Source organism: Danio rerio, chromosome 11 (assembly GCF_052040795.2).
Source record: "Danio rerio strain M-AB ecotype USA chromosome 11, GRCz13ab, whole genome shotgun sequence".
NCBI lineage: Eukaryota > Metazoa > Chordata > Actinopteri > Cypriniformes > Danionidae > Danio > Danio rerio.
Window position 1 is genome coordinate 30560430 of NC_141031.1, and position 12682 is coordinate 30573111.

Here is a 12682-nt window from a genome sequence, read left to right on the forward strand (position 1 = left end):
AATAAATAAATAAAAAAATGAAAATAAAAATCTAAACAAAATTAATTAATTAAAAATATGTAAATCAGTCAATAGGTGAGGCAGTGGCGCAGTAGTGCTGTCGCCTCACAGCAAAAAGGTCGCTGGTTTGAGCCTTGGCTGGGTCAGTTGGCGTTTCTGTGTGGAGTTTGCATGTTCTCCCTGCGTTCGCGTGGGTTTCCTCCGGGTACTCCGGTTTCCCCCACAGTCCAAAGACATGTGGTACAGGTGAATTGGGTAGGCTAAATTGTCTGTAGTGTACGAGTGTGAACGAGTGTGTGTGTGGATGTTTTCCAGAGATGGGTTGCGGCTGGAAGGGCATCCTCTGCGTAAAAACGTGCTGGATAAGTTGGCGGTTCATTCCGGTGTGGTGACCCCAGATTAATAGCCGAAAAGAAAAGGATATTTAATACAATATCAAATAATAAAAGCAAATAATTAATAAAAATTGTATTTATTTAAATAAAACAAAATTAAAATAACTTTAATCATTTTTAAATCTTATTTCCACTTTTCTAATCTCTTTGAAAGGCTAAGCGTGATGAATGCAATCTAAACAACCATATAAGATTGACAATTATTCCTGCCAAAAAAAAAAAAAAAGTAAAATCTAAATGTCACTTCCTGAGTTTTATTGGATGCTCCATTACATATACACAGTTAAAATTACAAAAGGTTATGACGACAATTGTTTTTATGTTACTTTAACTTTTTTTAATAGGTTAAGCAGGTTTTCACTACATTTTTAAAGGGATTGTGCAGAGTGTATTTTTAAGGCTTGGTTGGGTTTATAAGATGCAAAGCAATGTGTGCTCATGCTTTACTTGTAGAAAATAATGTTTTTTATATTTTAATGTTATTTATATATTTTAGTTTAGTTATATACAGCTACTCAGCTAACATGAAAACAACTGTCTTATTTCCTAGTTCTTCCGAAAGTTCACTCTCAAGAGGCTCTGATTGGCCTGCTAACAAAAAGTGCTGTGATTCACAGATCTGCTCTACGTCACCAGGAAAAGCGTCACGCCCCTACAAAGTACTGTCAGTCAGAGTAGCTGTTAGCTGTATCAGTTTGAGCCTGAAACAGACTGAAAATGAGAAGCACACAGCTGAACCTCAGGCCTGCACTCCAAAATAAAATCTGACAAGTGTCTTTTACATTTGTTCAGAATAAGCATGTGTAAGTAAGATGAAACTTTCACATATTTTTTGCAAGTTGGTTATTTGAGATGTAGAACGCAGGAAAAGTGGCTGCATAGAGAGACAATGCAGCACTGGTGAAGATTGTGGGTGGCACACAACACAATCAGTGGTTTGACGAATAAATATGAATTTGTAGCTAAATTGTTAACAGTGCCAAACAGCATTTCTCATTGTTTACGTCCTTGCAACAACATAACGTTAACACAAAAAATTGTGCATACAATACATCAATTTTAACAAATAAAAATACAAGTTGTCGCTCACAATCCACAGCTTCATTGGTTTGAGGAGTTTTAACCATTTAACAAATTGGGAGCGATTCTGGAAGCTATCCTTTGTCAAATGCTTGCTATATATTTTAGAATTCTCTGGAACATAATCAAAGTAAATTGTAAGCACTTCCTAATTTGGTATCCCAAATACAGAAACAGAATGAGCTCTGTAAAAATAGCAGCATTTTGAATAGGGTTGAGCGATGTCAACCAATTTGGCATTGTACGATGTCTAATGTGAAACATTGCGATGGATGATGGCATCGACGTCATAGATGGAGGAGAATTAATGATTCATGAATAATTAATTAATTCATAACTAATTAATTATTTGTAGCCTACCGTTTCAACTACATGACCCGCATGGTCTCTGTTTTACCATTGTTATTATATAAATAAAGATATGTTGCACACAAATTACCACCTGTCAATCACTTTTCCTGCATGAGGTAGGTTGGTAAAAAAGGTGCACAACCAACAGTATCTGAGGTTTTCACTAAAATTACTAAGTACAAGCACAAGCAGTGTACTGATGCTGTGATGCGTTACCTGATAAAAAAAACAAAAACAAAGAGTCGTTAGATAGAGACAAGATTAATTAACTGTCCGACCTGGACTGCTCTCTTGAGCTCAAGTGAGCGCATGACAGTGTGTGTGGCTGTGTGTGTGTGATCACGTGATGTACATTTTCAGCGGACGGAGGGCTGTTCAGAAATGCTAGGTAAAACTCTGTGTGGATGTGGATCATTTTTGCTCTAAAATCCCAGTTTAACACTAAGATGTATTGGTGTAAATGGGGCCAAGTGTGTATTTTTCGCGAGCGGGTCTGCTACGGGGGTGGGGCGGAGGATCGGCGATGCCGGCTCAGCACCGTGTTGTCCATTGGCGATGGCATCGTCTAATGGCCCAACACTAATTTGGACGGCATTTTAAATTTCTCTGCTATAACATTACAGCGCCTCTAGCCATGCCTCTTTGCTGCGCGGGGTGTATGCACGTAATAAATGCACGTAACCTGAAGCGTTTGTGATCTCACTAACCCAGATGTATTTTTTCTAGACATCAAACTTCGTTCTCTGTAGGCTTTGCTAAGCTGTAAAAGCCAATAACAAACATATTGAACTTTGAGCGTATTACATTCAGAGATGTTGTTCGTTCACACATCTACATTACACATCAACTAAGTGTAAAATATTATATCGTAGTGGAACATAAGTTATGCAAAGTTTAACCTAATGTTTTTTGTCAGTTTGATTGATACAAGTTGTGATGACTTCACTCAAAAATTGATTTTTACTTATTTAAAACCAAAATTAATACAATTCTTGAGTTTTTGGGACAACTTAATTGTTTTACGATCAACTTAAATTTGTAAAAACAATTATGTTAAACTTAATCAATTTGCGTTGGGACAACATGAAGGAATCATGTGGAACCCAGCATTTTTACAGTGTAGAAAAGATCATCTGATTCAATATAAAACGCAGCAAACGCAAGTTTTTTTTTTTACAGTGTAGAGTTTATGGGAACTGACAGAAAGTGCTTGATATATTCATACATCTTCTTTATATTCATTCAACACATAGTAATGTGTCTCTGGGCATAATTCTCTATAAACAAGCCAGATTTAAAGACACTTCCCTGGCAGGTTTGTCCCAGCAGATGTAAAGTCATGCATCTGCCAACATCATGTCAGCAACCAGCAATGACAATAGACTCTTCCCTTTACATGGCTTTCCAACGACATTAGTCACCAAGTATCCGGTCTGGGGCTTTGGCTTGGGGGCCTTCTCAACCATCTGTCTGCCCTTGATCGGAAAAAGTGCAGGTGTACAGAAACGCCCAAGCACTGATTCTGAGGATAGATTGATAACCTCTTTCCCATAGCCTGCAATTACTCATAACCGATCTGGGAGCAATTCCTGCATTCTACACGTTCACAAAAGAAGTCCGGTGGAGGGAATAAAGGAAGTTGGAGCCGGTGAAAGTGTAAAAAGACACAATACAAAAATATATGTGAAGATTCCTTGAGCAAGTCTCAAACGCTGCCTTTCAGTGAGGTCGTAAACCACAGCTATGAGTCAGAAATTCACTGCTGATCCTGTGAACCGTCCAATTGTTTAAGGCACGAAAGCATTTCTCTGGTATGACTAAAGCATTTGTTGGTCACCGTGCTAATATGTGATGGTGTATGCACACTATTTGCCAGTACGTGCATGTCATTTTATGAGAATCTGACTTGAATTTGGTCTTAGTATATGTAATAGGGAATAATTATTTTTAAAAAACAGAGCATCAATGTTTTGATCTGAATATGATGCAGAGGAAGCACCTAAATAAAGAAGCTTGTTTGGTAACTCTTGACAGAGGATCTTATGACACACTGCTCGTGGTCATTCCCTGGTGGAAAGAGTAACATCATCCTGTAACCCATTAATACTGTCAGTAGCTGAGAGAGCTAGCGTTTAATTTAGCTTATATTACACTCAGACCAGGCACTAAGATATTGAGGACTTTGGTTTGAAATCTAATTATCGAATGCCCTAGGGTTCTTTTTACACCTGGTGATAAGACACATTTTCATCTGTCTTATTACAAGTTGATGATGACAAATAAAGATGTAAATTGTAGGCATAACAGGGGGGAGAAAAATCAATAAAGCATTGTATCGCAATAGTTTATAAAGTGATACTATATTAATACACTAGGTATTGGATTATAAACGCTTTCAAGAATTACTGTGATTTGGAAAAGTTGTGGGTTTAAAGCTGCAGATATTTTCTGTAAGACCATTCCTGCGCTAGATGCACAATTTTTTTTTGTTGTTATTTAAGTGTTTTTACGACTATTTTAGTTTGTTTTTTAGGCCAATAGTATCTTCAGCAGAAAAGGACTCTCCGCAAAAGTTACTGGTCAGCCAATGATTCAGCAAACATCTGAAAAAAATGCTTAAACCCCAAAATCCAAGCATGATATAGACCCGAACAGTGCAGTAGCTTACTTTACATCACCCCAACAGTCCAAAGACATGCACTATAGTTGAATTGAATAAACTATTTGGTCTTAGTGTATGTGTATGCATGTATGGGTGTTTCCCAGTGCTGAGTTGCAGCTGGAAGAGCATCTGCTGCGTAAAACATATACTAAATAAGTTGGTGCCTCATTCCGCTGTGGCGACCCCCAATAAATAAAGGGACTAAGCTGAAGGAAAATTAATGAATGAATGTTTACTGTTCCAAAATATTATAAATGTTTCTTAAAATAAAATGTACTGTGTTCAATATGGAACAATTGTGTTAATTTTATTATTATTTTTACCTGCAGCATGCAGCGAGTTAGAATAAGCATCACTGTTTTGGAAATTTGTGATTTCAGTCTGTATCTGGGTCATGGCACCAAGATTGTAGTAAACTTCGGATCCCAAATCAGAACACTCGTTTCAAGCAGAATTCTTTATAAAGAACGTGTTGGTTGTTCTGCAGTCAAATCGCATCTTCAAGGATGTGTACAAGGTACTAATTTGAGCAGTTTTGTGCGTGTATTACATATGCTTTAATGGTGCATTATGAGAGAATTGTAAATGAGATAGATAGTTAAAAGAACCTGTCGAGACACTGAACTGCCACCAACCCAGATCTAATCAACAAAAGAGTTTATTCTGCCTGAATGGGCCCACAGTGAAAAAAGCACCGTCATTGAAACACTGAATGATGGTCATGAAGTGCTTGAAAAAAATGGTTAAATGTCTTGAATTTGTTTTTGATTAAATTATATTTTGAAAACCCAAATAATATATATAAATTATATACATTTTATTCACACAGCGAAAAGGTAACCTTAACCCTAAAGTAAACACTATCAGTATAATGTTAATTAATAACAAGTATTTATACTTATTATACCTTTCATAAACTCCACCACAAGTTATCTTCTAATTAAGAACAGAAAAGAAGTTCAAAAAATGTATGTATTTATTATTATATTACATATAATAAAAAAAAAATTGTAGAAATACATTTACTGGGTTGAAAACTTTTCCAAAAGTCCTGGCTTAATGTTTACCAAACACTCCTCAAAATTATCTCAGGGTTAACAAATAATCCTGGGGATGAAACGGTACAATCTTTATATTATTTAAAGACAGATTTGCAGTGAGTGTGAGCATTTTCCACCACAAGTTCACATATTTCTCCAACACTGAAAAGACTGTTTACATCACCATGCACATTGTTTCCACGACCGTTCAATACAAGTAAATGCGAGGCAGCTAAATTTCAGTCAGTTGCTTAACATCTCATCATAACATATTCACATTGCACTTTTGTCACTGCATTTAATACCATAAAAACTGTGCCCTTATCGGGAGCAAGATTTCATAAATAACTAATTTCATGTTGCAAAAGTTGCAAACTCCCCTTTTAAAATGCTAAGAGTTAAGAGATCCTTAAGTCCACACACAGTTACTCTTTTTAACAAAACAAACCTGTACTTCCTGTACTTCACCCATGAAGAAAATGTCTAATGTTGTCCAAACAATAAGTAAAGACAGAATCTTGTGGTGTGAAATATAGAATCCCGTTCTAATAAAGAGTTAAGAAAATGGAAATGCACAGAGGAGAGGCCCAACAACAACATGCTGCTCTCTGCTCTGGAACGTATGACAACATGAAGTCTCATGATAACGACAAAGGTCACAACTTCTGGCGTCAGAGATTCCCCGGTGCAGTCTTCCTCTCTAGGATTACACTACAGATAAAAACCATAACCCTCAGACAACTTAATCTCTCGAGGAAATTGGGAAAGACGTGGCAAAACGTAATGCCACTACACATCTTGTAATCTGTCTACCAGGTTTTCTGGTAATGCTTGCTGTTACTTGACCAAAATACATTTAATACAAAGTAAATTACACATAAAATATGTTCAATATTATAAATAATGTAATAATACTTTACTTAAAAGGTATATGTCCTTAATACAAACATCAGCTAAGCTCAGCTAAATGTCTTTGGTTGTATGTTACAAGAACATTTAAATTGGCATATTTTTTATATTAAAAACACTGAAAAAAATGAAAGAGGTGAAGGGTCTTAAGAAGTGTTTTAAGCCATTTGTAGTCAGTACAGTTGTGACTTTTTTGACTTATGAGAGACTTTTAATAAATTATAGCTAATAAGTAACTTCTGTGCAAACCAACAGTGTACAGATTAATTTGTACATTAATATATTCACACTAATACCATTTCCAGGAACTTTTATTTAATATTAACCTCAGATAAACACACAATCTTTGCATTAATCTGTGGGTTTTGGTTTACCAGATTCATTCAAATAATCAATTTATTTAAAAATTACTACGGATAAACATAATAAACGTGTGTACTAACATTTACAGATACAATTAGTTAGCTCGAGCTGTAAATATATATATATATATATATATATATATATATAACATTGCTTGAGCTAATGTGGGAATTCAGGAACATGCCAGCAGCTGGGTTACTTTGACAAACAAGAAAATGTTCAGTTTCCTTACCATAGCATGTATCTCTCTTCTCTCTCTTTCTCTTTCTCTCTCTTGCTAGACAGCTGTACACTTTCTGGTGGACGTATTGTATCAAACGACGTCAAGTCAGTCTATTCCCTTGTTGACTCGACGCAGCGTGCACGCGACTGTACACAAGTTCAACTGCGAGACACCACTCGGGATTATAATAGTAACTTCAGTCAACCAATCATGTTCCTGAAGCAAGTTCCCACGTTTAACTTTTGACCAATAGTATTTCAGCTGTGGGCGGGTCTTGATAACTTCAGGACTTCAGGACAAACACTGATAACAGGAGCTGGGAAGAAATTTATTATTGACAATTTAATGACTAATATTAATAATAATAATAATAATAATAATAATAATAATAATAATAATAATAATAATAATAATAATAATAATGTTATTATTATTATTATTATTATTATTATTATTATTATTATTATTATTATTATTATTATTATTATTATTATTATTATTATTATCAGCTCTGGCAGTTCAAATTAAATTTGTGTACTTAAATACCCCTTTTTCCTGAAAATGTATTATGATTATGATTATGATGATTATTATTATTATCATCATCACCATCATTATTGTTGCTATTAGGCCTATTTACTCTTTTAATGGAAGATATTTAGATCTAGAAAGGTTTTAGAGAATCTAAATGGCTCAACGTGAGATAAAGCAGGTTGAACATTTTAGCCAGTAAAGTTTCCCATTTGTAAACAGAATATTTTCTTTTATATTCTCTAAATTGTTATAAGAAAAACCTCCCTGATATATAAATGACTTTCTGCCTCATGATGCCTCAAATTTGATTTCCCATTGTACAGATGTTTTTACCGATTAGACATATCTACCTTGAATTTGAAAGATTCCTGGGAGAAAGATTTAGGCATTCTAATTACCAATGAGGACGTGAAAAAGTATTAAGGTCATAAATGCATGTTCTAACTCAGTCAACTACTCCAATATAAAGCAGTGCATTAGCTACATTATTTTAGGGTTAAGCTTATCAAATTCTACCCCTCCATCTCCTCTAATCGGGTCAGGGGAGACGGGAGGGGGGACAAGCATGCCTAGAGCAAGACTTGACACAATCTTTCTGATAGCATTGCTGGCTTCGAAGCAACCAAAACCTTTTTTAATGTTCAGAATAACAGTTTAAAGGTATGACCCTGTCATTGTTCGCAAGATCATCATATTGGCTGTGCCCACTGGCCTATAGAAATGTATAACATTGTTAACCTATGTATAAAACTGTCTTCTTTTGCCTTTTCTTTTCTGTCTTTATAGTTGTTATTGTTTTTTGTATTGCTCTGTGTTGCTTTAAGGTCAAAATAAAAATATAATATTTAAAACAAAAGTCTGCAACACATAAACTTGGGAAAAGTCTAAATTGTGAGATATAAAAATGTTTAAATAAAAGGTTGTTATATCCTTTTTATTTATTTTTCATGTCAGAAACTGGCTTCCTTAAATTCCTCTATGCAACAAAGGCAAAATTGTGTGAATAAATAAAGATTGCACAGACACTGAATGCATGGTAAATAAAAAAGCAAATAATCACAAACTGAATTCCCTCTTTGCCTCTCCACCTTAAGCTCCTGGTTAATATATATATATATATATATATATATATATATATATATATATATATATATATATATATATATATATATATATATATATATATATACTTACAAAACCCACTTTGGACATAATCTTGCTATAGCTTTTTAATAACTCTTTCCAAATATTACAGTAATTAATTGATCGAATTTCTCTATGCGAAGAATTAATTAATGCAAAAAACTAATTTCGGTGGACAGGTAAAACCTTAGAGACATACAAAAATAAATAAATGTTCTGCATCATAAACTAATTGTATAAAACTGGAGGAACGGATGTAATGGTTTTAAAATCTTTTTTTTCTGTCTTTTGTCTTTTTTTTTTGTTTTGTTTGCCTTCTCTTTTCTGGCTTCATGGTTGTTGCTTGTATTGTTCTGTGTTACTTTAAGGTCAAAATAAAAAATATAATATAAAAAAGTAAGAAAAAGAAAAACCTCCCAGGAAAACTCTGGAAATTTTTTAGAAAACCAAAACAATAATAATAATAATAATAATAATAATAATAATCAACCAGGAATCATCATGTCAACATTAGGGGGATATAAGCAGGGTAATATATGTATGTGTGTGTGTGTGTGTGTATATTATTTATGATATATATATCTTCTGGAGAAAGTCTTTTTTGTTTTATTTCGGCTAAAATAAAAGCTGTTTTTATTTTATTTTTTAAAAACAATTTTAAGGACAAAATTATTAGGCTAATAATTCTGACTTCAACTGTATATTGCAAAAATGGTCAAAATGTAGGCCTATCTAGCTGGCCCATTGGTATTTACCTGGAGTAATTTGTTCTTATTTACACCGTGAACTCTCAAGAACAGCAGTCACGCGCTTCAAGGTAACAAATAATAAACAAATAATCAAATAAAAGATTCATTCACTCAGGCTAAATGACTCATTTATGAAGTAAACACTTTAAACTAGGAGATTATAAGAAAAGAATAGCTTTCATGTCTGACTGCATTAGCTCATTAAAAAGATTACAGTCTATTATTGGTAACTAATTTACGCAAAACGTCATTCTTCACGTGAAGTTATGATGTCAGCATTTAAGCAGGCCTATTTCTCGCTAAATGTTCTGTGAAAGGCTTTATGGGGATTATTGCAAGGCCATAGGGTTTTCACAGCTGGAAGTCACGGGTAGGTAAATAATCACAGTAGCAACAGAATAGGTCAACTGCCGATTACTGGTCGTTGAACCTTCAATGGCGGCGATTGTTCTCTGTTGGGCGATCAAGCGCATTGTTACGTTAATAGTGACATCTTGTGGTTAGTTTAAGCAAAAAGTCGATCAAGAAACTAAAGCAGACACAAATGTGACTTTAGGTACACTCACACTTCATTAGCACATCAAAACTGAAATGCTTGAGTGATATTTTTTAATTTGAAGAAGCCTCAAGCGACCTTATTGTTAGTAAGTGTGTAAAGACTTGCAACTTTTTTGCCCAAGAGAAACACTGTTAATGAATGCTACATCATATAATGAGACACACGAGAATATGGTTGGTGCATGTTTATTGCTGTTTTATTGTTTTACTTGCCCGTTTTTACTTTATGTTTAGCTTAATTTCGTAAATGTAGTTGTTTTCATTTAAAAAACAACTATAGAATCAATTAACCAAAAAATGGTCAGTTTTAACTTATTTAATCTTTATAGAATTAAGAAAGTTTGAAAGTTATTGTACAACTAAACTTCAAAAGTTTAACGTTGCACTGATTTATTTATTATAACTTACATTTTATTGAAATTCATTACACATTTATATTTAGTCCTATTACTATTTTATAGTGACGATACAGTGGCTCAGTGATAAGCACTGTCACCTCACAGCAATAAGGTCGCTGGCTTGAATCTCAGCAGGAAGGGCATTCGCTGTGTAAAACATATGCTGGATAGGTTGCTGGTTCATTCCGCGGTGGCAACCCCTGATGAATAAAGAGACTAATAAAGATTGAATGAATGACTTCTTCATAGTCTGATTAAACTTAAATTTTTTACTTAAATCCTCAAACCCCTTAAAGGTCACCTGAGCCACTTTTAAAATTCACACTTGAAAATTATAAATAACATTAGAGCTTCTAAGTATAATTTCAGGTTTAAAACAAAAAAGTTTGTATTAATGTAATGTAATAAAAAACACCCCACTACCCTAAATAATAAGATTACTAATTTATTTTTCAAATTTTTAATGCAGTTTTATTTTTATTATTATTATTATTATTACTATTAATATTTAATTTATTATTATTTTATTTAAGATTTTAGATATTATTTAAATGTATTGAAAATAACAGTTTTTCTCAATTGCTTTAGCACATATTTCAAAAAAGTCTTAACATTCTCTAAACTGTAAGTGCAAATCTAAAAAACTGTTTGCTGGAACTTTAGAACTTTATTGCATATCAGCAAAATGTATTTACTCCCCCAAAACATTTCAGTGTTACATTTAGCTTGCCAGTATGAGTACAAGTAAAAAAAAAAAAACAAAAAGAAGAATTTATATATATATATATATATATATATATATATATATATATATATATATATATATATATATATATATATATATATATATATATATATATATATAAAGAAAATGTTTTGAAAAATTAACTAGGGGGTTGGGGTCCACTAAGGGGCCTAATTAAATTTACAAGATGACATAAAATTATCTAAAATGAGACAAAACAAGCATAATAATCAGACCACCCGGAAGAAACCCATGCCAACATAGGGAGAACATGCAAACTCCACACAGAAATGCCAACTGACCCAGCTGGGATTCGAACTAGTGGCTTTCTTGCTGTGAGGCAACAGTGCTAACCACTGAGCCACCATGTTGCCACTTTATTACTGATTTCTTTATTGTAACTTCTATTTAATTGGAATCTATTCATTACATGTTTATATTTAAGTCTATTATAATCTAATTAAATTTAAAATGTCAACTTAAATCTTTACCCCTTAACGGTCACAGCACTTTTTAAATTCATACATGAAAATTACAATATATGTACATTATGTGTATGTACATTAATTTGTAAGTTTAAGTTCAGGTTTAAAAATTAAATAAAAAAGTTTGATTAAAAATGTAATGAAAAACATGAAGCGTCCCACTGTCCCTATTAACAATCTCTATTTTATTTTATTGTATTATTTCATTTCACACTACACTCTGACTAAATGTAAAATGTTAACTTCCAACCCCCTTAACTGTCACCCCAATTTTTGAGCTACCCTTGAAAATACAGTGGCTGATACCTCTTTGAAATAATGACTTTATTTGTTATTCTGTCTGAAATCAAATCACATTCCAAGTAACTTTTCCAGCCTTTCAAATGTTTTTGTAGCCTTCTCCTAACCTGCAACTTTATCTCGAAGGTCTTTTGAAAGCAGCAGGGTGTAATGTGAGTAAAGGTATAGATTTTCACAGGGTGTGATGATTTTCTACAGGCACTGTATATGACATACATATAGTTTAACAATATTAGCAAGAGTTAAAACAAGAAATGATTTTTTTTAAATAAAATTGTTCGAAAAACATGGTGTTGAAAATGTTTCTCACCAGAGGGCCAGGATCCACTAGTGGGCCTCAGTAAATTTACAAGAAGACATAAAAGGATCTAACATGGGACAAAACAAGCAGAATAAACAAATAATGCATTCATTTTCCTTCAGCTTAGCCCCTTTATTCATTATGGGTCACCGGAATGGAATGAACCGCTAACTTATCAAGCATATGCTTTACTTAGCGGATGCCCTGCCAGCTGCAACCCATCTCTGGGAAACATCTATACACACTTTTTCACACACATATGGACAACTTGGCTTATTCAATTCACCTACAGTATTGCGCAGGTCTTTGGACAGTGGGGGAAATTAGAGCGCCTGGCGGAAACCCACGCCAACACATGCAAACTCCACACAGAAATGCCAACTGACCCAGCCGGGACTAGAACCAGCAACCTTTTTGCTGTGGGTTGACAGTGCTAACCACTGAGC

The 12682-nt window shown here is 33.8% G+C and overlaps 1 protein-coding gene and 1 long non-coding RNA gene across 4 annotated transcripts in view; one reads left to right on the plus strand and one right to left on the minus strand.

Moving 5' to 3' along the window:
• The window catches only part of ece1 (endothelin converting enzyme 1), a 131188-nt gene that overhangs the window by 36255 nt on the left and 82251 nt on the right, over positions 1–12682 (minus strand). Inside the window, exon 1 of one of the 3 annotated variants that reach the window (XM_087272858.2) lies at positions 7033–7183. The exons of 1 other annotated variant lie outside the window; for it this stretch is intronic. In XM_087272858.2, the coding sequence (XP_087128984.1) occupies positions 7033–7035 (3 nt within the window). In that variant the 5' untranslated portion in view covers positions 7036–7183. Of the gene's footprint in view, positions 1–5976; positions 6169–7032; positions 7184–12682 lie in introns of those variants that run through there. One more of the 3 variants, XM_087272857.1, reaches the window with a different exon arrangement.
• LOC141376624 (uncharacterized) lies at positions 895–6369 on the plus strand. The gene is made up of 3 exons (XR_015502684.1): positions 895–2070; positions 2133–4346; positions 4701–6369. It is a non-coding gene; the product is annotated as an uncharacterized LOC141376624 (long non-coding RNA).